General features: G+C 50.0%; 9 protein-coding genes across 9 annotated transcripts; 6 read left to right on the top strand and 3 right to left on the bottom strand.

Moving 5' to 3' along the window:
* The first annotated feature begins 931 nt into the window (after positions 1-931).
* Positions 932-2535, top strand: BKA67DRAFT_199690 (ER lumen protein retaining receptor-domain-containing protein). Its single transcript, XM_046095409.1, has 4 exons — positions 932-1267; positions 1342-1426; positions 1496-1770; positions 1835-2535. The coding sequence occupies exons 1-4, from the start codon at positions 1262-1264 to the stop codon at positions 2501-2503; spliced, it is 1035 nt and encodes a 344-aa protein (XP_045962063.1). The 5' UTR covers positions 932-1261; the 3' UTR covers positions 2504-2535.
* Positions 2536-3541: 1006 nt separating this feature from the next.
* BKA67DRAFT_656070 (heme-containing dehydratase protein) lies at positions 3542-4684 on the top strand (the record flags this gene model as incomplete). Its single annotated transcript, XM_046106881.1, has 1 exon — positions 3542-4684. The coding sequence occupies one exon, from the start codon at positions 3542-3544 to the stop codon at positions 4682-4684; it is 1143 nt and encodes a 380-aa protein (XP_045962062.1).
* A 1785-nt stretch (positions 4685-6469) lies between these two features.
* BKA67DRAFT_533016 (uncharacterized protein) lies at positions 6470-7303 on the bottom strand (the record flags this gene model as incomplete). Its single annotated transcript, XM_046099640.1, has 2 exons — positions 6470-7039; positions 7301-7303. The coding sequence occupies 2 exons, from the start codon at positions 7301-7303 to the stop codon at positions 6470-6472; spliced, it is 573 nt and encodes a 190-aa protein (XP_045962061.1).
* Positions 7304-10858: 3555 nt separating this feature from the next.
* BKA67DRAFT_656068 (uncharacterized protein) lies at positions 10859-11886 on the bottom strand (the record flags this gene model as incomplete). The annotated part of the gene is made up of 2 exons (XM_046106880.1): positions 10859-11305; positions 11371-11886. 2 exons carry the CDS (start codon positions 11884-11886, stop codon positions 10859-10861), a joined length of 963 nt encoding a protein of 320 aa, XP_045962060.1.
* Positions 11887-12839: 953 nt separating this feature from the next.
* Positions 12840-13625, bottom strand: BKA67DRAFT_656067 (ribosomal protein S17-domain-containing protein; the record flags this gene model as incomplete). Its single annotated transcript, XM_046106879.1, has 3 exons — positions 12840-12908; positions 12966-13204; positions 13448-13625. The coding sequence occupies 3 exons, from the start codon at positions 13623-13625 to the stop codon at positions 12840-12842; spliced, it is 486 nt and encodes a 161-aa protein (XP_045962059.1).
* Positions 13626-14129: 504 nt separating this feature from the next.
* On the top strand, positions 14130-18970 carry BKA67DRAFT_619874 (uncharacterized protein). The gene is made up of 3 exons (XM_046105465.1): positions 14130-14476; positions 14549-18110; positions 18167-18970. The coding sequence occupies exons 1-3, from the start codon at positions 14255-14257 to the stop codon at positions 18853-18855; spliced, it is 4473 nt and encodes a 1490-aa protein (XP_045962058.1). The 5' UTR covers positions 14130-14254; the 3' UTR covers positions 18856-18970.
* Positions 18971-20675: 1705 nt separating this feature from the next.
* On the top strand, positions 20676-22598 carry BKA67DRAFT_533012 (uncharacterized protein; the record flags this gene model as incomplete). The annotated part of the gene is made up of 3 exons (XM_046099639.1): positions 20676-21569; positions 21672-22028; positions 22152-22598. The coding sequence occupies 3 exons, from the start codon at positions 20676-20678 to the stop codon at positions 22596-22598; spliced, it is 1698 nt and encodes a 565-aa protein (XP_045962057.1).
* Positions 22599-24593: 1995 nt separating this feature from the next.
* On the top strand, positions 24594-26042 carry BKA67DRAFT_673620 (dioxygenase-like protein; the record flags this gene model as incomplete). The annotated part of the gene is made up of 5 exons (XM_046108735.1): positions 24594-24695; positions 24745-25083; positions 25143-25514; positions 25567-25668; positions 25727-26042. The coding sequence occupies 5 exons, from the start codon at positions 24594-24596 to the stop codon at positions 25928-25930; spliced, it is 1119 nt and encodes a 372-aa protein (XP_045962056.1). The 3' UTR covers positions 25931-26042.
* Positions 26043-26669: 627 nt separating this feature from the next.
* BKA67DRAFT_656063 (uncharacterized protein) lies at positions 26670-27638 on the top strand (the record flags this gene model as incomplete). The annotated part of the gene is made up of 1 exon (XM_046106878.1): positions 26670-27638. One exon carries the CDS (start codon positions 26670-26672, stop codon positions 27636-27638), a length of 969 nt encoding a protein of 322 aa, XP_045962055.1.
* Between the last annotated feature and the right edge of the window lie 31 nt (positions 27639-27669).

Raw genomic sequence — 27669 nt, 5'->3', positions numbered from 1 at the left:
TGCTTTATATAAGTAATCCGATATGTCTAATGCTTCTCAAGCTTCGGATGTCTGATGCTTCTTACACATCTTACACACATCAGATGTCTGCCTCGACGATGGAGAAGAGAGAGAGAGAGAGAGTAAAAAAGAAAGGAAAGGAAAGGAAAGGAAAGGAAAGGAAAGGAAAGGAAAGGAAAGGAAAGGAAAGGAAAGGAAAGGAAAGGAAAGGAAATGAAAAGGAAACCGAAAAAAGGAGAGCATTTGGTCTTGTGATTTTGCAGCCTTTCTTGTACTGGTTGCGGAAGGCTCTTTGGATTGCGTTGGCATTGAGATACCCCGTTGCGTTTAAGGCAGCATTGGCATAGTATAGACTGGCATAGCAAGCCAATGGAACGAATCATAACGTTTAACGTCGTGGAGTCGCACTTGGCGAACCTACTTGAGTGATACAGAACAACATGAAATCTCCTTGGCCTGCCATTGTTGATAGTGATGACAGTTTTATGTAGCTTCACCACATACACAAACTACGAGTCGGCAATCATGCTGTCCCAATGCTGACAGGAGTCAGGATGGCATCAACAGCGGAGAAGGGCCTCAAAGAGGACAAGCATGCTACACAAGTCGCACTCTGGATTAACCACGGTCTAGGATAGTGTACAAATGTCTTGAAGTCGGCTACTTTACTCAAGCGGATGGTGTCAGTTAACTAGAACCAAACATGCATGATATATCTTGATCTGTCAAACGCCCGTTGTGCTGAGAGACAATTGGGACACCAGACGAGATGACCGGGTCCACTGCAAAGTCCTAACCTTAGGTTACAGGAGACAGACAGGCTACCGGTATCCGTTGGTAGGCGGCTGCCTTGCGCTAATGAGGCAGGGATCAGCGCTGCTAAATGCGAAAGGTCGAGTGCTACAGCGGCTTTGTGCTCCGTACGGGAGTACTGTATCACTGTACCGTCTCACTGTAGCACGGAATACTTTACTGGGGGCTGGAGCCGGAGTTGGAGCTGGGGGCTGGAGCTCGAGCTGGAGCTTGCATCACATCACCTGCAGGGTCCACGTCCACGTAATGCGACACATGGCCCGTCACTCACCTCATCTCCATACAAGTCACGTCGGTAGGCAGCTGCCTCTCACCATTCACATATTGATCAACCGCGACCCGTTCGGCTCTGTGCCGTGTTCCAACGAAAGACCCAAGTTACTGCTCACTCAGTTCCTACCAAGCTGTGCAGCCAGCCAACATTCCGAAAGGACGGAACACTAGCAACATGAATGTAGGTAGCCTGGCTCTGGTGGTTGAGGGCTGGATTTGCGACCACTGGACAACGAGCTGATGCGTCTCGAGTAGCTATTTAGGATACTGGGAGATCTCTCCCATATGGCGTCGAAATGCATCTTGATATTCGCGATCCATCGGAACAGGAGCAGTGAAGGTAAGCAGCAGCAGCAGCTCCATGTCAAAGTCGCAACGTTGCCAGTCAATGCTGATCAAGTCCGTTAAGGCGTATCCATGATCACCCAAGTACTCTACACCGTCGTGTTCTTCGCAAGGTACACCGACATCTTCAGCGAGCTCTCGGATTGGAACTTGTTCTTCAAGCTGTTCTACATCGCCTCCTCGATCTACATCATCGCCATCATGAGATACAGATACGCTCGGACGAGGGAAAGAGAGATCGCTTGGAAGTTGGGTGCCGCCGTCCTCGGGGGTTCCCTCCTCATTTCACCTTTTGCTATGCTCATCTTCGACAGGCGAAACGACTGGGCTTTCTTCACCGTGAGACCAACCACCCTTCCGAGTTATGAACAAGCACATGAGAAACTGACAACTTCTATACTAGTGGCTTTGGGATTTCTCCGAGATCCTCGAGTCCGTAGCCGTTCTTCCTCAACTCCTGCTCCTCCGACAGACCACCGTACCCACCGTCATCAACTCCGGGTACATCCTTACGCTTGGATCTTATCGGGCGCTGTATATTCCTAACTGGATTTGGCGTTACGGCCAAGGTGATAGCCCTCCGACCATCTCTGTGGTATTCGGCATTATCCAGACCGCCTTCTACATCGATTTCGCATGGGTCTACTACACGCGCCAGCGCGTCAAGCTCCGAAACGGTGGCATCGTGGATGCTGATGACTTGAGCCGAGGTTGGCTGTTGGACAGGATCTTTGGCCGCTTCAAGCGATTCGACAACGCGCCTGACGACGAGGAGAGCGCTCCGGCTCTTGGTGGCAACGGCGACGCGCCATCTGGCACCCGGAGGTCCAAATGGGGCGCCAGGGGCATTTCTGTCAGTGCCGATGACGACACGTTCGAGCACGAAGCCCAGGGGCACGGAGACTTCAGCGCCGACCCTGATGCTAAGATGAAGGACCCGGACGAGCTTGCGCGGGTCTTGGATGAAGACGATGATGACGAGGATACTCCCGCCGCATCATCGGCTTCGTCCCATGCAGGCGGCACAGGTCAAGCGAATGGGGTAAGCAACGGTGCCGAATGGCGAGACTAAGAGTCTAGCACCTTAGTCACCAAAGATAGGCAGCTGGTTGCTTTGTCGTAGCATGATGGAAGGTCACGGATCGATCAAATCATTCGAGTCACGGGAATAGTATGAGGTTCCAGGAACTGAACCCCTGCTAGCATTGCATGGCAACATATCGATGTTTGACGCTGAATTACCCAGCTCATACGTCAACAGTCCCGGAAGAGACGACAAAGCTGGCGACAGAGGATGGCATGATGAAACGAATAACGATGGTTGTTGATGTGGTATAGCCGGCCGAACTGGCACTTTAAAGTATGAACCCATTTAAATCACATCCGATCATGTCTCCTCCCATTCAAAGTTGTGCAGGAAACTTTGCACTGGGTCTTGCAGAAAGAAATGGTAACTCTCCACATATACTGGTCTCACTCAAAACAAATAGGTTAAGGAATTTTCTCGACTTAGACAACAACTAGACTAGTCCAATCTTTAGGTCCAAATATCCTCGGGATCTACACTACAGATAAGTTATGGCGCAGGGACAATGTATCGCCCAGATAGTTGCGGGCAATATGAGGTGGTTTCGAATTCAAGTCTGACGATAACGGAGAGCATGCTACTGTAAGTTGGTTTCGCCAGCTTTGCCACCCGTAATAGAGTTTTAACGGCGCCCTCCACCAGCCGTAGTGTAGCACACGCTTGTGGGGCAGGATCAACGAGTCGAGATCGCGGCGGATGTGTGACGGCCGCAGGTCTGCTACAATATTCCAGATGCCATTGCCGGTAGCTGTACGGCGGGTACGTACTTGTGAGAGGATAGCCGGTCAGGAACTACTACAGTAAATCGAGTTCCTTATCCGACGCAATTGAAAGGTCGGCGGGTGATCTCTTCTTTTACTGAAATACCTCAGCCACTGATTATTCTACAACCATAAATCGGCTACACATGAGATCTGTGTACATTCACGTCTTTGCAGTCTTAGCACATATCTTTTCTGTGGCCTATTCATAGTCATTTCTTGATGACAAAGTTGATGTAGCGACTGGTGCAAGTCGTCCAATATGTTACGTGCCAAATTCCCAACCAAGCACCATTTCACTATTTCCATCTTCGGATGTCAGTACCACGCACAGGCGCCTAATGCACAAAAGGCCGACCTAGTTCAAAAGTTTGATGTTCTCGTCAGGCAGCAAGCCATCGCTGTCGAAGAACTAGAACAGAATGACATTCCCTCAAAGATCTGGATGAGCTACTGGGAATCGCCACAGACCTTCAAGTCATGGTGGGAGAGCGCAGATGTCAAGTCATTCTGGAACGATTTATCCGATGACGCCGGCTTCTGGCGGGAGACGGTCAGCCTTCCCGCCACGCGCTCCATGTTCGAGACGAACAAGGATGAGCCCGTCGGATTCGGTCACTGTGGAAAGCTCATACCTTTAACGGCGAAACATGGATACTGGGGTTCCTATCGGTCTCGCATGACACCTAATACTCCGGAAGACAAGTTCTCGTCCCCCCTAGATGCATTGCCCGATCCCGGGCCTCATAAAGGGCAGGTCAGAAACGGCAGAATCAGAATGCCTAACTTCCCGGACAACATCTGCTTCGTCGTGGAGGGCCAGGACTACAGCGCCATGTCCGAGAGGGAGCGCGACTACTGGGACGACAACTTCGATGCTCTGGCCAAGCAGTGGGTCACCAACGTGGTGACCGCCGGAACATCGAAGGGTATGGTGTCTGCAAGGGCCTGTCATGCTTTTGCGGGCAACAAGCAGCCCGATGGCACTCTGCGGACAGCCAAGACTGGTGTCGAGGGTAAGCACGTCAGCCCACATGACATGACGAATGGTCCGTCGATTTTCCCTGGCTTGGATTACATCCGTCAGGCACAGATTCTCTTCTGGCTTGATATGTCCTACATGGAGCATCTGGGCAGATACGACAAGGTCCACGTCAAATTGAGACGCGATTTCATGACGGCTTATAGTCCAGGTGGCGACATGGAAGGTGGTGACTTAATGCTTTGGGTTGATGTAGGTATACTCAAGGCCGATGAGATCGACGCTGAGTATGTTGGCTGTTACGAGGGTACTGGCTTTATGGCATATGAAAACCACCCTCAATTCCAAAGCAAGGTCATGCCAAGCTCGGTATTGCCCTCCTTCTTTGATAGGCCTTTCGAGTCTCAACCTATTGAGTGGTGATGTGGGGGGATGAGCTGATATAACGATCCGGAAAAATGATGGCGACTTCGCACACGGGAGTCTCTCAGGCCTGCGCACTATTATGAGTTCACTTGGATTCGTGGGTTGATAGTATTTTTTTTTTTTTTTTTTACACAGGTTGTCTTTTGCGGTAATGCGGTAAATCAACAATATGGTACCATTAATTAAGCTCCTTTCAACCAAATCTGGCCGTGTATATTATATCCACCACTCGCATGGTTCCCCTTCCAGAGAATTCCCTCGCTATGTGTATACGCTTCGGCGGCAAAATCGAGACACGCACTGAATTGCTTGTGTCGCTGGGTGTTTTCACTGCCGAAGGGGACGGATTATTAATGGTGGGTTGTGGAAGTACGGTCATATTTCCAGTCTGCACTTTTTAGTGCTCGCCCGATCCGAAGGTTGTCGAACTCATCCTGCTGATGAAGCTATGCAGAGCCACAGCATAACACAATTTTCCAAGACCACCATTTCACACCGCTGCTCTTCCGCTCGTCTCTCCACTGCTGCGCTTCTGGCCTGACGCTCATATAAGTGTTTGGCGTTGATGGGGGCTTTGTCTCTTTCCCCTCCTCCCCGCCCACAGGCTGGACGCGGGCTGTGTGTAGCATCATGGTGATAGGCTTCGTCCAGCTAGGGACGGTCAGCAAGGGTGAATAAGTTTGGTGGAGCGGAGGGAAAGTTATACTGCTGCCTATGTAACTAGCGTGCACTAGTGTCAATTCAGGTCGCTCCACTTGACATCCGTAATTATAGAAAGCTGTATGTGTGTACTTCTCAACCAATATTGGCAGACAAGTTTGTCTCGAAGGTGGAATGAAAGGCGCAGAGTAAAATAAACTTCCGGCGGATGACGCAGGTTTCGGGGTTTGGGCTGGAAGCTGCAGGGTGTCGAGTCAGTGTCTCGAAGTGGTAGACTCATCGTCAACGGATGTGCATCAGCCGTGTTGCTCGCTAGGTAGAATCCGGCGACCTGCATCGTGAAAGGATTCCTGTGTTTGCGCGCTGCTCCGGCATCAGATCATGGATGTATCAGCACAATTAAGGCTCCAAACCAGTCCCCCTGCTCCCGTAAGTCGAAATCAAGCACACCACACCGGTAGCGCATCATAATGGCTAAAGATGTTTGGCAGTTTGTAGTAAAGCCCAGGCCCCCTATCGTTACTCACAACCCTTACGTCCGCAATGTAATGATATGCAGAAGATGAGCCGTGGGTTCGCTTGTAGTACCAGGGGCCACTTGGTGACCCCGTTTGTTAGAGTGCTTTCAAGCATTCCAAATCAATTCACCAACAATTCTTGATCAACTACTAACAGTGCATCACGCGCCTTCGTGGAGTCGGATCCGCTTTTAAGCCGACTGGATCAATACTCTTATGATTATCATCCATAGTATCCTCGAGTAGTCGTTGCTGCTAGTGCCCCTTCCGCTTTCTTACTCTTCATTAGCGCTTTGCGACCATAGAAAACACCTATTATAGTAGCAACCGCGCTAATTGCGCCTATAACTATACCCGCAATTTCCCCACCACTGAGTCCATCGCCGCCTCCATTTGTTCCGCTCGATGCTATTGTCGGGCTTGTTGCTGTATTCGCGGTAGATGAAGAGGTCGTTATTGCGGTGCCTGTACTTGTAGTCTCAGTGGCTGTGCTCAATGGAGACGACTGTCTAATAGATGCAGAGCTTGGAGCAACACTCGTAGCGATACTCGTAGATGGAGGTGTAGTAGACGATGTGGATGTTCCTGAAATTCCACCTACGCATTAACGGAATCCAGTGATACTAGCAACACCACCCGTGACCCCCACGGTGATTGTGACCAGTATAACGAGGAGGCTCCAGCTAAGGCTGCAAGCAGACGAAGGGCCACCACGAGCATTACTCAAGACAGTCACCGTCCGGGTCGCCACCGCCTCTGTAACAGTAACTGTCAACGCACCTGTAATCGACGCCTCAGTGGTCGCCTGTGCCTGAAGATACCCATTGCTCGTACAGTAGTCTTTGTAGATATTCGTCGCAGTCGAGATATCGAGCGGATTGCTACTGCAATACCTGCCCACGCAGCTCGAAATGTAACTGACAGCTTCGCGCTGCAGGTCTGGTCGACAGAAGCAGTCGTTTTGCACCGGGCGATATGCACAGGAGAGCTCTTCGGCGATTGGACCGCCAACTATGTCGATAGAAGAGTATTCGTAGCAACTGAAGACACACTGGCGCTGACCTTTATAGATATCGCTTTGGTCTATGGACAGAGGACCCAAGGTGCCGGCAAGCACAGGCGAAGCAAGTAGCGCAAACAAATTCATGGCCCGCATTGCACAAGGATATGGTATCTGTACACAGCAAGATAGTTCATATGCAGCAAATAGTTTGGTAACGTTCCAAAAAGTCAGAAGTATATTCCATCTCTGCAGTTCGCACACAGCACTTTAAAGCCTTTGGTTGGATGCGAGCTAGCCGAGAGCTGGCTGAAGATATTGTTCAGCTCTCCGTTCAGCACATCCTTGGCATTGATTAGGCACTTTTTACCCAATCATGGTCTCATCTTTTCTGAACCTGCAGGTCTCAAAGAACGCCTGCTCTTTGAAACTTACCATTCAGGATCTTGTCTTACCTCGACTGATGTTGGGCGGTAACTCTACCCCACCGACCCTTGATATGGTTGGAGTGTTTGTAGCGATATCTGAGGATTTCGGCGGTGTGGTGGCTATCGCATTGCATTATCGGAACCACAGTATGCGAGTCCTTCAAATATAACTTGTTGCATCCAAGCTTCGAAAGAGATCCAGAAAGCATGGAACATATCATAGTACAATAATTAGGAGATACAAATTGAAACGTAATGATTTGCACATGATTTACACAACTATAAGTATAAAATGTATATCCGATCACGACTGTTTGTACAGAAAAAGCATGTCATTGATAGGATAGATCAGCCATGTTAATCCCACGATCTGTATCCAGAAATAGCCAAAATAAAATTGCCTTTAATTTCGCTTAAACAATCCCAACAAAAGCTACAGGCTTTGAGTTTGGCACTTTTTCTTACACGAATCACTAGAATGTGCAGACGTCTTTGTAAAAAAACAACATGATAAATATAAATATAAAAAGCAGTGAGGTCACGGAAGACGTATTTACTCCAATCTCTCCATCCGAATTGCTCTGCTTCAGGATCATGAGCTCCCACCAGCTTTGGTCTAAATTAATTTCCAAGCTGTGTTTTAACAATCCGCGCCTCTTAGTCGAACGGCTGGCTCCACGGTTAACCGTTGACATTCACATACGGAGATGTTGTAAATGCAAGTGAAGTCTGCAATGATAGGAGAGTGCGACAAATCATGCAATTTCTCCGCATTGGCTTGAGTGTCAGACTCACGATGTGGCAGAGTCCTCTAGAGAGATGTCCGCTACCTGTAGCCTTTTGATATCGCAGTTTTTGCACTTGTTTCTCTAATTCTCCTGTATGAACAGGGTTTTTTTTTATTTTTATTTTTTTATTAACTTTATTGGTCACATGAAAAAGAGACCGACTAATCGAAGAATTCAAATCAAGGGGCACTGCATATCCGAGTGAAGGTTTTGACCACTTGCCACAGTTTGGAGTGCAGCTTTGTGTAATGTCACAGACACTATGCCTGGAAGCAACTCTGCAAGATCCTCTTTGCTTCAATTAGATCCAAGCTTTAGGCCACATTCCACAGGCCTTTTGGTTCAATATTGATGCCTTCAGACGGTCCACGGCGAGTTTTACTCAAGCAGGGCAACAAGTGTGCCAGTGAACGAAATATTGGTGGTCAGAGGGTCGCCTGGCGATTGCCGGTAAGCTCAAGCTTGGCCCCTCTCAAGTCAAAGTATTGATAGAATGAACAGTTTTTTTGGGCGGAGTTGTGGACGATTGCCATGTTAGTCGTTTTTACGCCGCATGCTCGAGCATTGTCTTCTCGAAACCATCGACCCGAAGGCCTTGTGTTGTATCCGCATGGGACCTTTGTCAGGCCTTCTTCCGCGCAGAGTAAATGGTTTGGCATCTCAGGGACTGACGCTATGTGGCTTGAGGCAAATTTGTCTGCCCGTGCTACAACGGAATCGACAGGTTCTTAGCAGTGAGCAAAAAACAATGCTCGTAGAGTCGCATCAGAATGAGGACCAAATTCGGAAACAGTCTTTACAAAGATTTACAATTAGTCAAGAAGACCCTTATCAGTGGCGAGGCAAGTGGATGTCCTCATTGCCATCATATATTGAAATATGACGGAGAGAAGCTGCCGTTGTCGTGTGCCGACACGTCATATGATACCACTAGACGTACAACCATTGGACACAACTTTCAATATCCTTTCGAAGCGATTGCTTGCACCTCATCAATCTCAGAAAGCTCGGAAATAGGCTCGATACCAGCCCCTGACTTAGCTAACTGCTGTAAAATATCTCCCATGTCGACAATCTCGTTAGAAAGCCGCAGCCAGCGCTACTTGATTTATTGATAGAAGGCACAGCGTAACCGAGAAGACAGGGGTGTTAACGGTGTTTCAATTTGATTTTGACATACGGCTTCCTTCACCGTTGTCATATTAGAGGCATACGGAAGTGGCGAATCTGTATCAACGTCACTCAGTACAGGATATGCATTCCGAGCTGTGGAAACTTGACGAGGTTGGGATGGTACCAGCCAAGGCTCTGCCATGTTGCTAGCAAGGGTTCCCTCCAGTCTCATTGGCACTACAGCGCAACCTAAGGTATTTTTGACCAGAACTTGTGACGGGTTTCCTGCACCATGTTCACCTTTGAATACTGCAGCATGTACTGAGCGGAGAGGAGCAAATAGAAGTATGCTTGTTGTAGCCTGGCGATTATAGGTCGCCTATTTCCACTAAAGGGCCATCTGTGGCTAGTAGACGGGATACTGATGGTGACGAAAGTGATGATGAAATGGTACATGAAGCTACTTTCTTGCGGCAGTTCCTTCGTACTTTCCTCTCGTTCTTCTGATTTCCTTTCTTTCATCAGGAAAAACTTTACGGAGAATCTATCTCGTCTTTCGAAACTGGCTCTTTGATAAGGCCATATGCCATAACCGATGTGGGCCAAGTTGAGCACCAACACAGCATTGTCGAGCTTTTCTTTAGGCTTGTACTTACCCGCTCGGAAATGATAACTTTGACATAGTAAACCACGCATTCGAGATACAAAAGCTTTGAGGTTTAAACGAAAAGTTTCACTCACACGGTCAAGCAGGTTATAGAATGAAATGCTAGTCTTCCTGGATTCATCATTCTGAGCATCAGTAACCTTATTTCACAATTTAAAATATTTAAAAATAGGTTGACGTTATGTCAACCTAAGCACAAATTGTTCATGATCTCACCAGATAACATGAAGAGCAAATCCGCTCTCAAAAGTATTTTCAAGACGAATGATAACACTACGTCGCGATGGTTCACAATATGTCCTGACCGCCCTGCCACGGCACTCTGACTCTCTAGCTGGAAGCATAGCACTGGCTCCGACTCAACCATATTGCGAGGTGTGCCTTTATTTGTTCAGGAATACCGAACCAACCAAGGAAGCATGGTGCCAGGAGACCAGTCACGAGCGGCGTCCATGCCAACGCGGGAAAGTCTCTCAAAGAAGACTTCACTCCGGCAGTATTCAAATTGGCAAAAAAACAAAAACAAAAAAAACAAGACCGGAGGAAACCCCTGAGAGGCATAGCCGCCTCGCCTGATCCGAGGTGTGCGCACATTCGGAAGGGTGGCCGGCCCATCCACCTCGATCCATGACAGACAAAACCCGCCCTCCCCCCGAGCCAAGGCCGGCGTAGAGGGCTGCTACGGTCCCTCGATGCATCTTCGATTGCGACTTATCATGAGGTCAAGTTCCAAGGTTATCAGGCCAACACAAACGCGGCTACTTTTGCAACATTTGCTCTTGGCGTGCGACACGGGTTTGGTAGTCGTTGACTTGTGGTTGTTCCTCAGGGGATTCAATTCACAAACATGAACTGAGTGCTGCTGCTCACCGGCGACTCTTAGGACCGCAGCCCTTCCTGATCATACAGTATGAGTATAGTACAGTAGCTGTACAGGCATCTCATGAGAGATACACGTCCTGCCCAATGAACGAATATTTGACCATGGATCCCCAGTTTACTTCTTCTCGTCGCCACCTCTGACGGTACCCATAAACTTATCCCACATTGATCCTTGCCCTTGCTCTTGCCTGACCTTCCTCTCCTCTGCCTGCTGATCCCAAATACTCTTGATCCTGCCCTGGAGTTCGGCCTTGGCCCGGAGCTCTGCCTTGAACGCCTCCGCTTCTGCTGGTCTTTCGTCTTCAGACACTTTCTCCAGCCTCGTCTGCATGAGCTCTTGCTGCTCTGCGCTGAGCTCCACCTCTGGTATGGCGATCATTGGCTTTTTCGGTATGACAGGTGCGAATTTGGGCACCGGCCGTCCCTCAGCCTTTGCGGCGTCGACCTCGGCTTCCTGCTGTACTAGTTTCTGGTACAGCGCATCGGCGTGCATCTGTATCTCCTCCTCGAGTTCTGGCGACCGGTTCGCCGTCGACAAATAGCCAAGGGTCTTTAATAACCTCTGCAAAGACGGCATTAGCACTTGTGGGGGATTTCCGTCGACTGCGCCAAGACGGGATATATTACCGTCTGCATGTTGTAGCACCTCTCGAACTTCTTGATCTCGGCCCGACACATGGTGAAGCGCTCGGTTATGGTGGGATTGCTCATGCACTTGCGCCAGTCGACCTGTTCCAGGGCGCAGTTCTCCAGGGCGGCCTTGCCGATCTGGTTCTTGCGCTCCTTGTAGCCTTCTAACACGTCCATGATCTTCTCCTGGTCGCTCTTGGTCTCGGCCTCGATCTCGGCCAGCGGCCGGTAGTTCTTCCACAGATGCGCATAGCGGCCGTCTTGGAATTGCGACTCTCTCGGTACTAGAGGCTGAACTTGCTCCTGTTCGCTTTGCGTGGCGTGTGCGGCGGGAGTTGCCTTGGGTTGTGTCTGATGTGGTGGTTGTTGTTGTTGTTGTGATTGTTGGGGTTGCGAGTTCGAGTATTTGATAGGGGACTCCTTCTCGAGGTATTCACGAAGCTTGGGGTCAAGGCTTCCTAGGGGGTCGTCTGTGGTGTTTGAGCCCCAAAGGCTGTTCCACCAACTGGGCATGATGTCGCTCAATTACTTTTGTCCTTTTCTTCTTCGCTCGGTTCTTTGCTATGAGGGATACCACATATGATAGCCAGTCAATCCAATCGTCGTTCAAAGGCTTGAAGTTGCATTTGTCGCGTTACTCAAGGGAAAAAAAAAGCTGAAGCTCTGAATTGGCCCGGAACTTGCCGACCTTCTGGGATTTCAGAGACGTGTATAACTTAGTACCGTGCCCTACGCGTTTACGTACAGTGATTTAGGCAGCAGATGACGCTCAAATGCACAGTGTGAAAGAATCAACATAGACATGACAGATCGTTATGAACTGACCTCCGATCTGGCTTGCTATCATAATCAACGATCCAATATCATATGCAAAGGGCCAGAGTATAGATCCGCCCGCAGCAACTCTTGCCAAGCTCAAATGCATGTTCTCGGCTGACTGTTCTGTGAATGCAAATCGTCGTGAACATGGAGGTATACGAAGATTACTTGTTCATGATTTCGGACTCGAGCAGCAAGCCAACATAACCCTCGGTGGATGACTATTTCATCCCACTTCAACGGTTAGTACATCAAAGATTGCGCGGCCACGAATTCGTTATCAAGGTATTATCACTTTTTTATGACGACTGGCACCTTCACCTCACGTAGGGAAGATAGCATCTGCCCCTTCGGACATGGCCGTCAGTCAGATCCAGAAAAAGAGTGCAATCTTATTCTTCCACGAGCCCTCGGCCCTCTTGTCCTCCAATTCCATCATCAAAACACTAACAACAGTTGCTCCAGATCGAAGTCGAATTCGTGGTGCGCGTGAAATCGTTTTATTCTGCAGCTGCATAAACATGGCTTCGTATGGCCGAGCAGCATCCTATGAACCGTCCTAGTCCTAATTCTCAGAACACATGACGAACCCTTTCATGCAATTGACGCCGGAATGCCCCACAAGTGATGTACCCATTTTAGCTTGCTTAGAACTTGCTGAACTTCTTGACGGCCTTGCCAGTGCGGGGGAGCACACGGAGGACGTTGAATCGAACCTGCAGTGCATGTTAGTGACTTGGCCAGCGAATCGTGGCATCAACATTTCCACATACGGTCTTGCTCAAAGGTCTGCACTGTCCAACGGTAACCTGGTCACCCTCCTCAACACGGAAAGCCGGTGAAACGTGGGCGGCAAGGTTCTTGTGGCGCTTCTCGTAACGGGCGTACTTGGGGATGAAGTGGAGGTACTCTCGGCGAATGATGAGAGTACGGTGCATCTTGGTGGAAACGACGGTGCCGGTCAGGATACGGCCACGGATGGAGACGAGACCGGTGAAGGGGCACTTCTTGTCTGTAGGTTGGGAGTAAAATGTCAGTCACAGTTCTGGCTTGGCTTGATTCCTTCTTCTTCGTCTCCCTTTGGCCTCATCGTAAGGCTGTCGCGTCGGTTCCCGAAAAATGACCCTCTCCAATCAAGAAAGAAACAGTGTCGCAAATTTCGAGCTCCGATTCGACCTTGTTTTTTTCTTTCTTTCTTTGTCTCTGTCCCATCTTCGCGAATATCTTCATCTTCTCAAAGACAAGAGAAACATACCAATGTAGCTGCCCTCAATGGCGGTGGTGGGGGTACGGAAACCCAGACCGACGTCCTTGTACCATCTTCGGCCACCCTTACCAGGTCTGGCAGACTTGGTCTTGACCTTTGCGTTCTGGAAGATGTGAGGCTGCTTCTGGTAAGCACGCTCAGACTGGACGGTAAGCTCGGTGGCCATGGCTGCGATTGTCGATTGTCGATGGGGTCGCAAGATCGTGGGTGCCGAGTTGTGCTGTGTTGTTAGTCGACTTGAGGTTGGCGGGAAAGAATGGTGTTGCTCGATTTTCGATCAAAGGCGGGTCCATCCAATCCCGGAATTTTCGAAATTTGTGTGCGGGCAGTAAAAAGGGCTGTGGCTTGATCTCTTTTTCTCCGCCGGTCTTTGTGGCTGAGGGAGAAATTCGCAAGGGTGGGTGAAAAAGATCTGTGCTTTCTTTCTGTGGCGCATGCTTGGCAAGGTAGGCCACAGACAACGCCGCAACGCCCCAAAAGCGTCCAAGCGTCAAAGCGTCAAGGGCGCGACAAGCCGTCGTCAGTCCGCTTATGTAATAAAGGCAAGCTCCAAAAGACCCCGTCCTTATCCTGAATGCATGTCCCGCACTAGTCTCTATCAGGAAGTGCTGTAAACAATAATCTCGTCGGTTGGCGTTACGACCTGTATCTGTGACGCGATCCATCGCTATCCTCCACACTCTAAAGATGTTCATGCGCGTCGGGGTTCGGAAAGCGTGAACCTGACATTTGGCTTTGCCTTGATACTTGCTCTTCATTTTTCAGCCATAGCCGCGTTGCTTTGCTGCCGCCAACATGCCTAGCCATGCAGAGGCAACCATGCCTTCAACACGACGTGCGCGCAAGTCAGTAGGAACGGGCCAGTCCCCAGCGCGCAAGAGGATGGACAAGGAGAACATCACCGTCGATGTGGCCAGTTCTTTGGCCGGTAATGGAGGCCGAAAGAAGTCACGAAGTAAGAGCATGGGACCTGGAGGATTCGATGCACTCAAGCCAGGCTCCGGTAATAGACGAGTGGTATGTTAACCTACACTCAACCTCACTTTCTGCTTAGCCAGTGCCGACTCGGACGGCTAATATGTACACCAGTCATTGGCTGCGCCAGCGAGACCGCCCCCCAGATCCATCTTGAAGCCCACAATGCCTATATTGCCAGAGATACCTCCCCATAAGCCCAAGTCGCGATTTGGTTCCAGTATCCAAGGGCGAGAGAACTCAGCTAGCCCCTTCGGAAGAGACGATTCCAGCTCCTCTGGGACAAAGATTGCCCTGCGCACAGAGGAAGAACAACAATCCGCTGCACGCAAGCGCGACGAGGAGGAGAGGAAAGCCCTGGAAAAGGAGGTCAAGGATCGCAGGGAGGCACGGCGAAAGTCTCTGGCCAACCGTAGGGTCTCCTTTGCCGCAGAGGCTACACTGCATACTTTCCAAGTGATGGAGTTCATGCAAGATTCTACAACGTCGACGGATGATAGAAGACGCGCATCCTCACTCGCGGCACCACCACACGCCCCCACGCCAGCCAGTCCCGATGCATCAGAGCCGCCATCTACGCCACCTGAGCAGGAAGACCTCGTGGCCGATACACCAGAACACCAAAGAGATTTGCATCAGAAGAAGCGAAGACGAAGCTCGGTAGCTTCCACATCCAACTTCCATGATCGGGTTGACGACACTCTAGCCTCTTCCGTCTATAGTTCGGATTCTGAAGCAACAGATGGTGTGATCGAAGAGCATGAAGAGATCAATTCAGACTCAGCAAGTGACTCTGATAATGACGGAACGACAATGGATCTGGATATAGACGAGGTCACAGGCACATCCATCGCCTCAGGCCGCTCTAATTGGACCGACCGCTCTGATGATTCAGTCAACGATACATTGGACGATGCTCTACGAACGGCGCAGATGCAAGCGCAGACTCAGAGCATTGACGAGGAAGAGGAGATCATCCCGTCATTTGGCTGGGCCAAAAAACCAGCGCCGCCACCCCGCAACGTCCCACAGGTACACCTTGGTCAATCGAGTACCGACCAGGCCAGCGCGCCAGCTGGAGATCAAGAGGATGAACACGGCACCGAGATGGACATGGACATGGACATGGAAATGACTCATGCTATGGGTGGTATCATCAAGTCCAATGCGCCAGAGGATGACATGCTCGATGAAGAAGAGATGTCGATGGATGTGACCAAGGTCATTGGAGGCATTATTTCTCAGCAGGTAGCCAACACACGCCAAGCATCTATCAGCCCCAGCAGAGTGATAGAGAGCTCTCCAATGCAGGACGCCACCATGGATATGACTATGGCGTTAGGTGGCATTCGACAAGCTCACCCACCACAAGATGATCTTATTGAATTGGAAAGCAACATAGACTACGAGGACATGTCGATGGAGCTGACAACCGTCATGGGAGGTGTGTTGGGATCGAAGCCAGCATCAAGTGCAGGAAGAACGTCGATTCCAAGCCGCCGACGAACCGTGGCGGGCGACGACGAAGCTACCATGGATATGACCATTGGCCTTGGCAGGATTCTGCCGGCTAATAAAGTTGTTTCGATCGAAGACGACGAAGACAGCGAAGACAACCAGGACGAAGCAACCATGGGCATGGAAATGACTACAGCCATAGGTGGCATTATTGCAGAACCTTATGCTGCGGAGTCCCGTGCTCTAGCCAAGCATGTGATGGAAGAAGAGGCCAACCAGAACGATAGCACACCCGTCGCTGCCAACTCTCCCGCAAAGCGACGTCTATCAGCTCTGGCTATTGCCAACCCCACTCCTAACGCTGAAAGTCCCGGTTTCTCCCCTTTTCGTGGAAACCAAGTTCGTCGCAGTACAAATCAAAGACATGCATCCTCATCGCCCGTACGGAATCTGTCTCCTGCGAAATCATCCAGCCCCTTTAAAGAGCTTACACCGAAGTCCAAGGCGCCCTCGTCGTCTCTCAAGACACCGCCTGCCAGAGGGTCAGCCTATGGAAGTTCATCACCTGTGCGACCCACCAATATATCAACAACTCCCAAGTCTGTTCGGAAAAGCCCACAGAAAACTTGTCTCTTCCAGCAAGACCCTTCCACTGGCGTCTCTACACCGAGACATGTGCTGACACCTCAGAACCGGCGACTTTCAGGCATTGGGGCTGACCGCTCAGGACTAGGATCTCCTAAAGTTGCACAGATTTTAGACCGTCGTGGCTCGATCGGCGAAACAGCGAGTGACTTCGTTCCTGAAAACCCAGGACGTGGCGTTACTTTCGCAGATCCTCGTATCATCGAAATCGAGGCCGAGAGAGAGCGTGTGGAGGACGAAGACAGGGAGAATGGCCGAAAGATCCTGGAAAGAGAAGCCGACGGTGATGATGAGAATTTGACGGCTACTTTGAAGGGCATGATCTCTAGCATGACGCCGAAGAAGAAGAGCGCTCCCTTCCGAGGACGCAAGAGTCTCGCCGTAGGAAGCGCAAGAGGCCTCTTGGGCAAGCGTCCAGCTGAGCTCGACGATGAAGATGAAGGCGATGAAAGAGATGGCATCAAGAGACTTAAAGGCCACCAAAGTTCCCCTGTCAAGAATGTACGGCTGAACGCCCCGCCGTCAAAAGCCGAGACCACCGGCCGCACAACCCGTGCCTCAGGTCTTATGTTGGGGGAAACCAGCGGCAATGCAGGTACACCGACTGCGTCTCGTTCTTCGCCATTGAAAACTACGCTTGCGCTGTCTCCACAGGGAAAGGGCAAGTTCAAAGATGTCGAAGATCAACCTACCAACACATTCAGCCTGGAGGAGCCATCTCATGTCACTGAAATCGATATTCGTGATGACGATGGTGAGCGAATGCATCTGCAAGACTTCCTGAATATGACAAGCATTCGGTTCATGGAGCTTACGACCACCAAGCGACGCCACACTCAAGCTCCAGACGCTATGCGGAATAGCATCCTGCAAAGCGAAGACGATATCTCACTTGAGCGCTGTGTTGTCGCTGGTGCTTGTACAGTTCCCATGCTCGAATTATACCAGCATTCTTGTCGTGAACTAAAAAAGTACATCTCTGAAGGAAGACGGATTGTTCGCGAGATTGAGACCGAAACCCTGGAAGAGAACCCTCCCCTTTTCAAAGAGTACATCTCTGCATCGCCCGAGTTTAAGCTCCTGATGGACAACCAATTCAAGAATGTCAAGACACACGCCCGATTGTTGAGTAAAGCCATGTGGTATGAGTGGCGGACACAATTGCAAGATGGTCTCAAAGAAGGCCTGGCCAAGATTGTCGAGGGCATGGACGATGATGAGAGAGTCCTGCAGAAAGAAGAGGAATTGCTTCATTCGATTCTGCCAGGCCTTCTCAGCAAATTCGAAGCACTTCAAGCTGAGCACGAAACCCTTCAGGCGATGGCTGAAGAGCTAGCTGATTGCGACCCCGAAGACTTGCAAGCAGCCCGTGCCGAACTAATGGAGGTCGATTCTAATATGGAATCGAAAATGCGGCAAATTGAGGCTTTGCAGAAAAGTCTCAAAGAAACCGAGGCAGCCGCTGATCAAGTAGCTAAGCGAAAGCAAGAGTGTGTTGCTACGATCGAAGAGGCAGAACAGGTTCGAGAAGAGTGCAGGGGGTGGAGCTCAAATGAGATCAACTCCTTGAAAGGTAAGCATGTGGAAAATCCCTGTTATGCATTCAAGCATGGCTAATCAAGCGGACAGCGAGAGTGGATGCCATTGAGAAAGAGCATGGTTGGAACATCAGCGGCATCACTGGCAGCATGGTTTCCATGACTTACCGTCGCGAGATTGAGCTTGTATTTGACATTGCATCGTTCCAGGGCAGCAGCAACTCCACTGAAACCGGCAACGCTAGTAACTCCCGCATTGACCTCTGGTACATCGCGGCCAATCGGGATCGCGATCCACAGCCAGCCACGCCCGAAAAGGAATTTTTCGTGCAAGCCATTCGTGATTACGTCAGAAGTCTGAACCAGGCGAGCACAAAGATCTCCACTCTGCTCCGAGCCGTTGGTTCTGCATGGACTAAAGCTGGCGCAGTTGCCAACGACATCCACCTGTTGAACTGCACATTTCCCAGCACGGTGACGAAGACGGGCGACTCGAGTATCGCCGTCAGGACCGCGTTGTTGTTGGTATCCTTGGAGACGAAGGTTGAGCTCACGCTAGGTCTTCAAGCAAAGCACACCTTTCAAGGTGTCCAGGTTGCCATCATCCCTGAAGCAAAAATCATATATGGCGAGCACTTCAAGGTTGATAACGTGCGTGAATACTTATCTACACGTATGGGAGATAGTATTGTGTCCAAGGCGGATAATCCAGAGCGGGAGCCCTGGAGTGATATTGTTGTTGAATTGCACGATAGGCTTATGGCTCGAGGACGAAAGTAAAATCAGTTTAGGGTACGAGTTATGATCTTGGGATGGCATTCGGCGTATCTTAGGACTGCTGGAGTTTGGAGTTTGTTGCTTGGTATATCCCGGTGCGTATGCTTGCAGAATTGACAATTTAAGGAGAGATCCTAAGAGTAATATCCCTGTCCCTGTTGTTGTGCCAAGTGATGTGCTGCGACAGTCCCTTGTACCTGAATATCTGTCAAATCAGCTTTGCACAACAATGATCACAGGAACTTGTAGCTTGAGCGAATGGTAGACCGAAGACCAAATTAAGAGCTCGGTCGTACGGCCCGCCATGGTCCAACTGGAAGCGGCATATTTCCCTAAGTTCACATCAAGCAGCGAAGCGAAATCATTACCCAGATTACAAACCAAGGTTCTATGTGTTAATTCAAGGCTGGTGGCTAGATTCAAGCAAGCAGGGAAATTGCGACAAACGCTTGCTAGGTTCACGATAACCAAACACATAGACCACTTGTAATTTCAATGGCAAAAGGCGACGAAAACAACAAGTATAAGTGTTGAACCTGGATTCTACTCAACAACAAATGAAAAAAAAAAAAAAAGGGAAAAAAAGGACCGACTGACCGAAACCCTTCTTCACACCGGCCACACCGGCTTTCGCTTTCTGGTTACCTAAATCGTTCACCATAACTCATGGCCCTACATACGAGAAGTACCACTATTGGATCATTTATTTCACACCTGTTTTACCTTCTACTCTAACGTCTGGTAACGTTTAAAAATATTTGTAAGTGCATAGAGATACCATTATTTGTCTAATCAAACGGTGCTAATCTATAATTATTACATAATTACAAATACCTTGGCCCGATTGCAAGATGAAGACTTTGACTTTTGTGATAAGCTCAATTTAATTTAGTAGCATTGCCCGCGGATAACATACACTTGAGTCAGTATCTACTCAGGGAGCTTGAAATTCAGCAGTGTCTCTATTTTATCTAATAGCACCACCAGCGCCGTTGGATCAGAAAGGAGAAACAATCTCAATGAAACGATGTGTTGATATTGGTGTATCACATAAATCAAGTGTTACAAAACAACCGAAACAACAGATTCTTCTTTCCTATCTGTATGTGTGTAAATGCTCCTGCTCGACAGGATTCTGATTGTCCATTAGATAGGCGATGCTAAAACTTTTTTTTTCGTGGTCGAGGAACCTTGAGGAGTAGACTAACAATGTTATTCTGATGACAATAACACTATTAAATCATTATCCAGTTCCCCGATCGTTCCTAGTTCTATCAAAATGGAATAACTTGCAATTGTATTGCTCCCCAACCGCCCAAGTGGCAGAATTAGGGCTAGGAGCTTCGTATAAAAGCAGCTCCTTCCAAGCTCTGACGTGACTTCTTCTTCCTTTCTTCCTCGGCCGTCTGCTCACATTCGATATTGGATCTTGACCCTCCATTGCCTTGCGGCGTTATTTATCGAATCACTCAGCTTCACATTTCTCTCCCAACTTTCTCTCATAACCATCTCTCACGCTCGCCACAATGACACCCACCCTTCGCGTGCGCGTGTCGGCATACGTCTTCGCCCTCGCCCTCTCCTCGCTCTGGCTTGGAGGGAACGAGGAAGACCAGCTTTGTTAAGTCATTCAAAAGATATTTCTATGGAACAAGATGAAAGTTCCATCAAATTTCCCTATAATGATCCGATATTCCATCCCATCCTTTTTCAAGCTCTAGCTTAAAACCTCACCAAAATTTATCCATCAAATTTCCTTATAATCCGATTTTCGATCATCTCCCAAAATTCATCTATCAAATTGAAACTAATCCATCCATAGGATGATTCCCATTTCCTTCGTCGCCGCTCTTGTTGCCTTCGGGCTCAAAGCAGGCCCGTGGGCTTGGGTTATCAACATCATCGCTTGGTACCTCCTCTCGTCTCCCCCCTCCTGGTTCCCTGCCTCCTCGCTCATCTTCGTTGTCTGGTTTGCTCTGCTCCTGGCCCCCCCTCTGGTGCTCGCGCGCCAAGGAAAGTCACGCTCCGCCCTTGTCTGCGCTGCCGCCCTCCTTGTCGCCTCTTTGGAGGTATCGGGGTTCTGGTATCGTGACTGGGAGTGGGAGGAATGTCTCTACCTTGTGTGGGGACAGCTCCTCGGGCTTGCTTACTTTGCTCAGATCTTCGTTCGCGTCGTTTTTGCGTATCTCATAGTTCGCATTTTTATAGCTATCGAGTACGCAATGCGCGACGTTGATGCTGCGCACAACGATAATGTTGCGCCGCCGCGCTGGTTTGCCTACTGTCGAGACGTCCTGCTGGTTCCGTGGTCGTTCGGCGTTTTCGCCGGCGGCCTAGTCCTGCTGGGTGTGGTCTTCGCGGCCCATGGGTTGTCCCGGGTCTGTGGTCGTGTGGTCGGCCTCTGGTCTCCATCCGTACCCGCCCGCCCCATGCGTCGCCACCGTCCCCATCTCGCTGGTTGTACGCTGCCTTCGCTGCCGAAATGTGCTCCTCTCCGTAAGTCTGACAAGCAGCCGCAGACTTCTGCCTCCGTGCATCGTCCTCTCCGCCGGGAGTTGATGACGCTGGAGGAGGTGTTGAAGCTGCCGCCGCAGTCACCTTTGCCCAGAGGCACGTTTGGAGGCCCTGCAGAGCCGCCACGTCCCGATCCGAAGACAGGCCCAGCCTTCTTCTGGAACGATATTGCTGCTCTGCCACCGCCACCGCTTTCGCTCGCTGTTAGCATTGGTCTCGGTCACGGCCCGGTTCCATCTGCTGGGGTTTTTCTACCCGCCCCAACTCCTCCGATGCTGCCTATTCCCGTTGCAACCTTTGGTTAGTACCCAGAGGCCAACGAGATCATGACGCACGAGAGCCCCAGCGATCAGATGGACTGGCGCTACGATTGCCCCGCTCCAGTGATGCGTGCTCTGTCGCCTGTTGTTGCTCTACTTCCCGCGCCTGCTGTTCTTGCTGTCGAGCCCGCTTCGGTGGTGGCTTCAGCACCAGCACCAGAACCAGAACCCGTTGCTGTTCTCCCTGTCACTACTGTTCTTGCCGTCGAGCCCGCTCGCGCGGCTGCTCTAGCACCAGTACTGGCACTAGAACCAGAACCCGTTGCTGCTCTACCTGCGCCCGCTGATTTTGCCGTTGAGCCGGCCCCAGTCGCCTTTGCGACTCCTCCGGCAATAGCAGAAGTATCAGCACGGGCACTATAATCTGATTCTCCGGCCTTGCCCCTGTTGTCGTTATTGGGAACGACACCAGCTCATTCACCAGCTCCTGCCCTGCATCCGGCTTCTCTGCTTCCTGCAAACGAGTCTTCGGACTTGGATGCGTTTGCTGCAGAACTGGAGGCGGCAATGATGAATGAGGCAGAATTCGATGAGCTACTGGCACTACCATCTCTTCCCCCTGTCTTCGATTTCGGTTTCAGTTTCGCCCTGCCCGCCGGTGCGCCCGCTGCTCCCACTGGATTTTCCTTTGGTGAGCCTGTCGCAGCGCCCGAGCGTGCTACCGCAAACGAGACCGTCGAAGTGGAGGAAGAGAAGGAGGAATATGACGAGAAGGAGTGGGAGAGAATCAATGAGAGGGCAATGGATCGAGCTAGTCGTGACTACTCACCTTGCCCCCTCTCCGACGAGCTTCCTGACACCGATGACGAGAAGCTCGACCCTGAGGACAACCCGGTGAGCTTCGGTTCGATCCCGAAGCATCTCATTGTAACACCGACGTTTGCTCCAACGGATCCGAGAAAGTATCGTTAGCGGTTCTAGGAAGTAAGTCTTCGCGTCACTAAGGTGAGGAACAGCCTGAAATGCCCCCGGAGAGCCTCGCGGCGAAGACCCGGACCTTGGAGAATAGTTCGCACCGTGACGAAGATACTTGCATACTCAAGGCATTTCAACCATCAACAACGCAGTGTCGGGTTCCAAGGCTTAGTAGCGCTTCCACAAAACCTTTACATCAACAAACAGCATCAAGACAACAGTCCTGCTGTTATCATTCAGAACAGTCAACGAATCACTCATTTAGTTGATATATTCTGAAGGGAAGCGTGAACAAAGACGAACTTCAAGAGACGCGATTTGCCATTCGAGATACGACCTCAATTCCAAACCTCAACGATCCGACCTCGAATTTAAACAAAATTACCTACCACAAACGAGAAAAAGACAGAACTACCTCTTTTCCTTGTGGAACTTCCTGGAAGACCTTCAAGCCCATCAGCCATGATCCTTAAGGAAATTTCCAAACTTCATACCTCTGGAGAGAGACAAGAGGGACCTTTGTTGATGATCACGCTGTGTCATACAATCAACATGGCTATTCATCAATGTCGGTCAGAACTTTCTGGCATATGTTACTTGGTCACAACTTATGCTACGAAAGCCGACCCTGCTAGTGAGCGCAGGGCATTCGACTGCTTATGCAATGTGTCTACGCACAAGAATCGCCTTTTGACACTCAACGCATGCTACATTCTAGAGCATCAACATCCAGTAATATGGCATGGATCATCACTCCAAACCATGATGTTTTGGATTCTGAAACTTCAAGCAGTATCAGAAATCCATGAGATACTGCCAAAAGCTTCTTCTAGGCTCAACGCACTGATTTGAGCATCTTCACATCTTAACGATTTATACTTTAAATCGATATCGATGCACGAAACCGTTCATCTGGCGATCATCCTTGAGGATGGATTTCTTTTCAGAGATTTCAAAACATACGGCGATCCCAGTCCTTCCATTCGATAATGCTCCTTTGCTCAGAAGAAAGCACTTGAATCGAGCAAAATCATACTTCTTGGTGCTAGCGGGCATCATTGAGGTATCAAGATCAGAGTGCACTGCGCAGCATCTATCATTCTAAGTCTATCACACCTTGAACACTACCACACAACTAGTGCATCATTCCTGCTGTTCTAGAAGCGCTTGTCGTCTCGAGGAAACAGTATGCTCACCTGACAATATCACATCAGTATCCCCCACTACTCCGGAGAACAATTACTGTTTCACTTACTGCAACTGGAATATCTTTTCTGAGGACGGGTTGCAAGAACGGTACTGCCACACTGGCTGCTCACAATCCTATCAACCCAGCTACCACACATACACGCCTTTATCAAAACATCTAGATTCAATAATCTCTATTGTCTCCTGACGTGTACACCAAAAACGGAGTGGCGGCATTGATCTTTGGGAAAGCTTCCGATCGTCTTTGAGATACAAAAACCCAGGCACAGTTTTCGATTGTATTAATCGGGACGGTTCACCACAATGGCGAATCTACAAACTTACCCGATTTCGCGCTACGTCCACGCCTAATCCAGTATTTCACCTTCACATCATCTAATGTAATGTTTCTATCTGGATAGCGTTCATTCAAGACTGCAAGCATCTACACACAGTTTGCCCAGGCAACTGATCTCCATTGGCGTCATCAAAAGCAGAAAGATTTGCTTGCAGGGCAGCTACATTCTTCCGGATTACGACTTTGCCATGAGATAAGACTTCCGCAAGACTCAATGGCCAATTGAGTGTCATTATCCTGGCGACTAATTACCTATTGGACGCTCTATCGCTGATCTCATTAATTGTATGGCCACTTCGTCTCTAAACACTATTGCATCATACTGGCTCCTAATGAGGAATGTGCGGGGATGCGACGTCACGACATCACATCAATCTGGATAAGATAGAACTCATACTATCGACGGACGACATGATATTATCCTACTCAAAATCACATTGATCAAAATGGCGCCCTCTGTAGCAGAAGCCATTCCGAGCGAAGGGTCGTTGAGTGCAAGAGCACAGGTGAAGCTCTCACAAGCCTTTGATGCGGAGCAGCATGCCTCAGTAAGTGACACAAATTTACTCCAACAGAACATTTACTGACCTTATACAGTACAAATACCGCAAATACCTCCCCGTATATGACGAGACAACAAGTTTTCCAGCAACTGAACTGTTCGAGTTCAGTGACCGTGCCCTCCTCGCAGACAAGGCCAAGCCCAATTTGCTTGGATTGAGCGATTCGAAAATCCAGGTCACAAACCTCACTCCTAGAGTCGGGACTGAAATTAGTGGCCTTCAACTCTCGGGACTGACTGATACCCAGAAAAACGAGCTGGCACTTCTGATCGCTGAGAGAGGTGTAGTCGTCTTCAGGGGTCAAGATTTCAAAGACATTGGAATCGAACGGCAAAAAGATTTTGGCAAGTACTTCGGCCGCCTTCACGTCCACGTAAGCTTCCATACTCAACCTCCCAAATACCACAGTTGCTGAACTGATCAAAATCTCAGCCTGTCGGAGCTCATGTCGAAGGTGCCATTGAGTTCCACAACATCTACCTCGGCCCAGACAATCTATACCGAGCTCAGCTACGTTCGAGCAAACTGAGCACGACTGGGTATCATTCTGACGTCTCGTACGAGCACCAGCCGCCTGGAATTACCATCTTGACATTGCTCGCTGTTCCATCAACCGGCGGCGACACAGGTTGGACTTCACAGGTCGCAGCTTACGAGCGTTTGTCGGAGCCAATCAAGACGCTACTCGAAGGGCTTCGGGCTGAGCATAGCGGTTTTCCTCAAGCTGACAATGCTCGACGAGATGGCAAGCATGTGCGCCGGGAGCCCGTCAAATCGGACCATCCCATTGTCCGAGTTCACCCTGTAAGTACCGTTGCGTCCTACCAACCTGGAACTTGACTTACTATATCCGCAGGTGACCGGTCAAAAAGCACTGTTCGTAAATCCTGGGTTCACCAAGCGCATTATAGGCCTCAAGGATGAAGAGTCTGAAGCTATCCTGAAGCTGCTGTTCAACGTAAGTCTTCCCCAACAAAACTCACCACAGCCAGTCAACTGACCAAAAATGATCCAAGCATATTTCGCAAAGCCAAGATGTGCAGGTCAGGGTCAAATGGGATGATGGTACAGTCGCGCTTTGGGATAATCGTGTGACAGCGCACACAGCAATATCGGACTATGATGTGCATAACGAGGAGGAGGGTCTGCGTCATGGGTTCCGGATTACGACGCTTGCTGAGAGACCTGTGGGAGTCAATGGCTTGGAGACAACTTGGTAATAATGTTGTTTTAGGATATGCAGGGGTGTGATCAGAGCATGAGTGTGGAGAAATAAGCAATATCCCTCCAGCTTGTGGTTAAGACGTTCTCAATCAAGTTTGAAAAACAAGCATAGTTTCTGCTTCACTGAAATGCCTCTAGCAGTATCTTGCCGCCGGATGGATCGAAACATGGTGAAATCCCACTGCACCATATCAAGCAAGAATAATAACGAATATTCTTTCTCACTCGTCCAACGAAGGAACCTAGACTCTCTAATAGGAGCCTAAGCGGCCTTAGGAAGTAGATCATGGGACAACATCCTCTACTTCGCCTGCCGGTGTTCAGACGACTATCAGTCCCTAGGCTTGACATTGGATTATATCGTGTAGCAATTGCAATTGCTCCAACGCTTACCAAGCGATGTCTTGGCACTGGCTCGGACTATTTAGACGGCCTATTATTTCCATGTAAGCTGACAAATAGCTTAAGAATACTACGGCCATTGTCCATGGTTCGCATTTCTCGGACTTTGCGAGAATTGCGAGAGCAGTCGTGATCTTATTAATTGGACATATTGATTTATCATTGCGGCCTCGCATTAGAAGTGCAACAACCACGCTGAGGATTGAAATATGCTGGAAGATAAAGATGGAACGTGGGAGGCGCAATGAGTTCGGAGTCGCCTAGGGACAAGCAACCGGGCTCCATCTAGACTTGACTTAACAACTCGATAGAACAATAAACCAATCGCAAAAAATGGTCTCATATGAGGTCGTCAAGCAATCCAATGCTCGCATCGCCTCACTTCCAAAGGGCCTCGTGGCACTCTTCATAGGGGCCACATCGGGCATCGGCCAGAGCGCCCTGCAACAATTCGCACAGCACGCGTCTGCCCCAAAGATCTACAGCGTCGCCCGGCCGGTATCCGCTGCCAACCATGATAAAATGTTGTCCTCACTACGCGAGTCCAACCCCTCCGGCACTTATAACCTCATCACAGCCGACCACTCGCTCATCTCCGACATCGACAAGGCCGTGGAAGTTGTCAAGCAGAAAGAGACGAAGCTGGACCTCCTGATCTTGTCCCCCGGCTTCATCGCCTTCGAGGGCCGCAAGGACACGAGCGAGGGCTTGGACCCGTCCATGACGACGCGATACTACTCACGCCAGCGGGCGGTCGAGCAGCTGCTCCCCTTGCTCGACAGGGCGGTGGCGCCGCGCATCGTCTCGGTCCTGGCCGGCGGAATGGAGGGGCAGATCAACGAGGGGGATCTGGACCTGAGGGACCCGGCCAACTGGTCCTTCTGGAACTCCTCGGTGCACTCCGCCACCATGAGCACCCTGGCGCTCGAGTTATTCGCGCGCGCGAACCCGCGCCTGAGCGTCGCCCACTGGTCCCCTGGCCCGGTGGATACGCCAGGGCTCGACAGGGTGCAGAAGTCGGGCATGAAGATTTCAGATCCTATCATGAGCCAGGACGAGGGAGGGGCTCGAGCCCTGTTTGTGGCCACTAGTGACAGATACGCTGTTCAGGCAGGTCTCGTACCCGTGCCTGCGGGCCTCATCGCTGCGAAGAAGACGGATGGCGGTATCTTTATACTCGATCCACAGGGGGAAAGTATCGACAACGAGCAAGTCTTGAGTGACTTTCGAAAGCGAGGCGTGGATAAGAAGATTTGGGATTTCACGCAAAAAGTGTTCAGTGATGCCACTGCCCAGGCCTAATGTTCGAGGGTTAAATCGTTGGTTTGTTCAA

Source organism: Truncatella angustata, assembly GCF_020726525.1.
Source record: "Truncatella angustata strain MPI-SDFR-AT-0073 chromosome Unknown BKA67scaffold_2, whole genome shotgun sequence".
Taxonomy (NCBI): domain Eukaryota; kingdom Fungi; phylum Ascomycota; class Sordariomycetes; order Amphisphaeriales; family Sporocadaceae; genus Truncatella; species Truncatella angustata.
Note: the sequence above shows the minus strand (reverse complement) of the source record. Positions and strands in the feature narration are given on the sequence as shown.

Excerpts from the sequence above, each read along its gene's own strand:
- BKA67DRAFT_199690 (XM_046095409.1), top strand. Across the intron at positions 1,427-1,495 it reads TCGGAACAGGAGCAGTGAAG|GCGTATCCATGATCACCCAA; the intron begins GTAAGCAGCAGC and ends AAGTCCGTTAAG. Across the intron at positions 1,771-1,834 it reads ACGACTGGGCTTTCTTCACC|TGGCTTTGGGATTTCTCCGA; the intron begins GTGAGACCAACC and ends CTTCTATACTAG.
- BKA67DRAFT_619874 (XM_046105465.1), top strand. The coding sequence starts at position 14,255 with ATGCCTAGCCATGCAGAGGCAACCATGCCTTCAACACGACGTGCGCGC. Across the intron at positions 14,477-14,548 it reads GCTCCGGTAATAGACGAGTG|TCATTGGCTGCGCCAGCGAG; the intron begins GTATGTTAACCT and ends TATGTACACCAG. Across the intron at positions 18,111-18,166 it reads TGAGATCAACTCCTTGAAAG|CGAGAGTGGATGCCATTGAG; the intron begins GTAAGCATGTGG and ends TCAAGCGGACAG.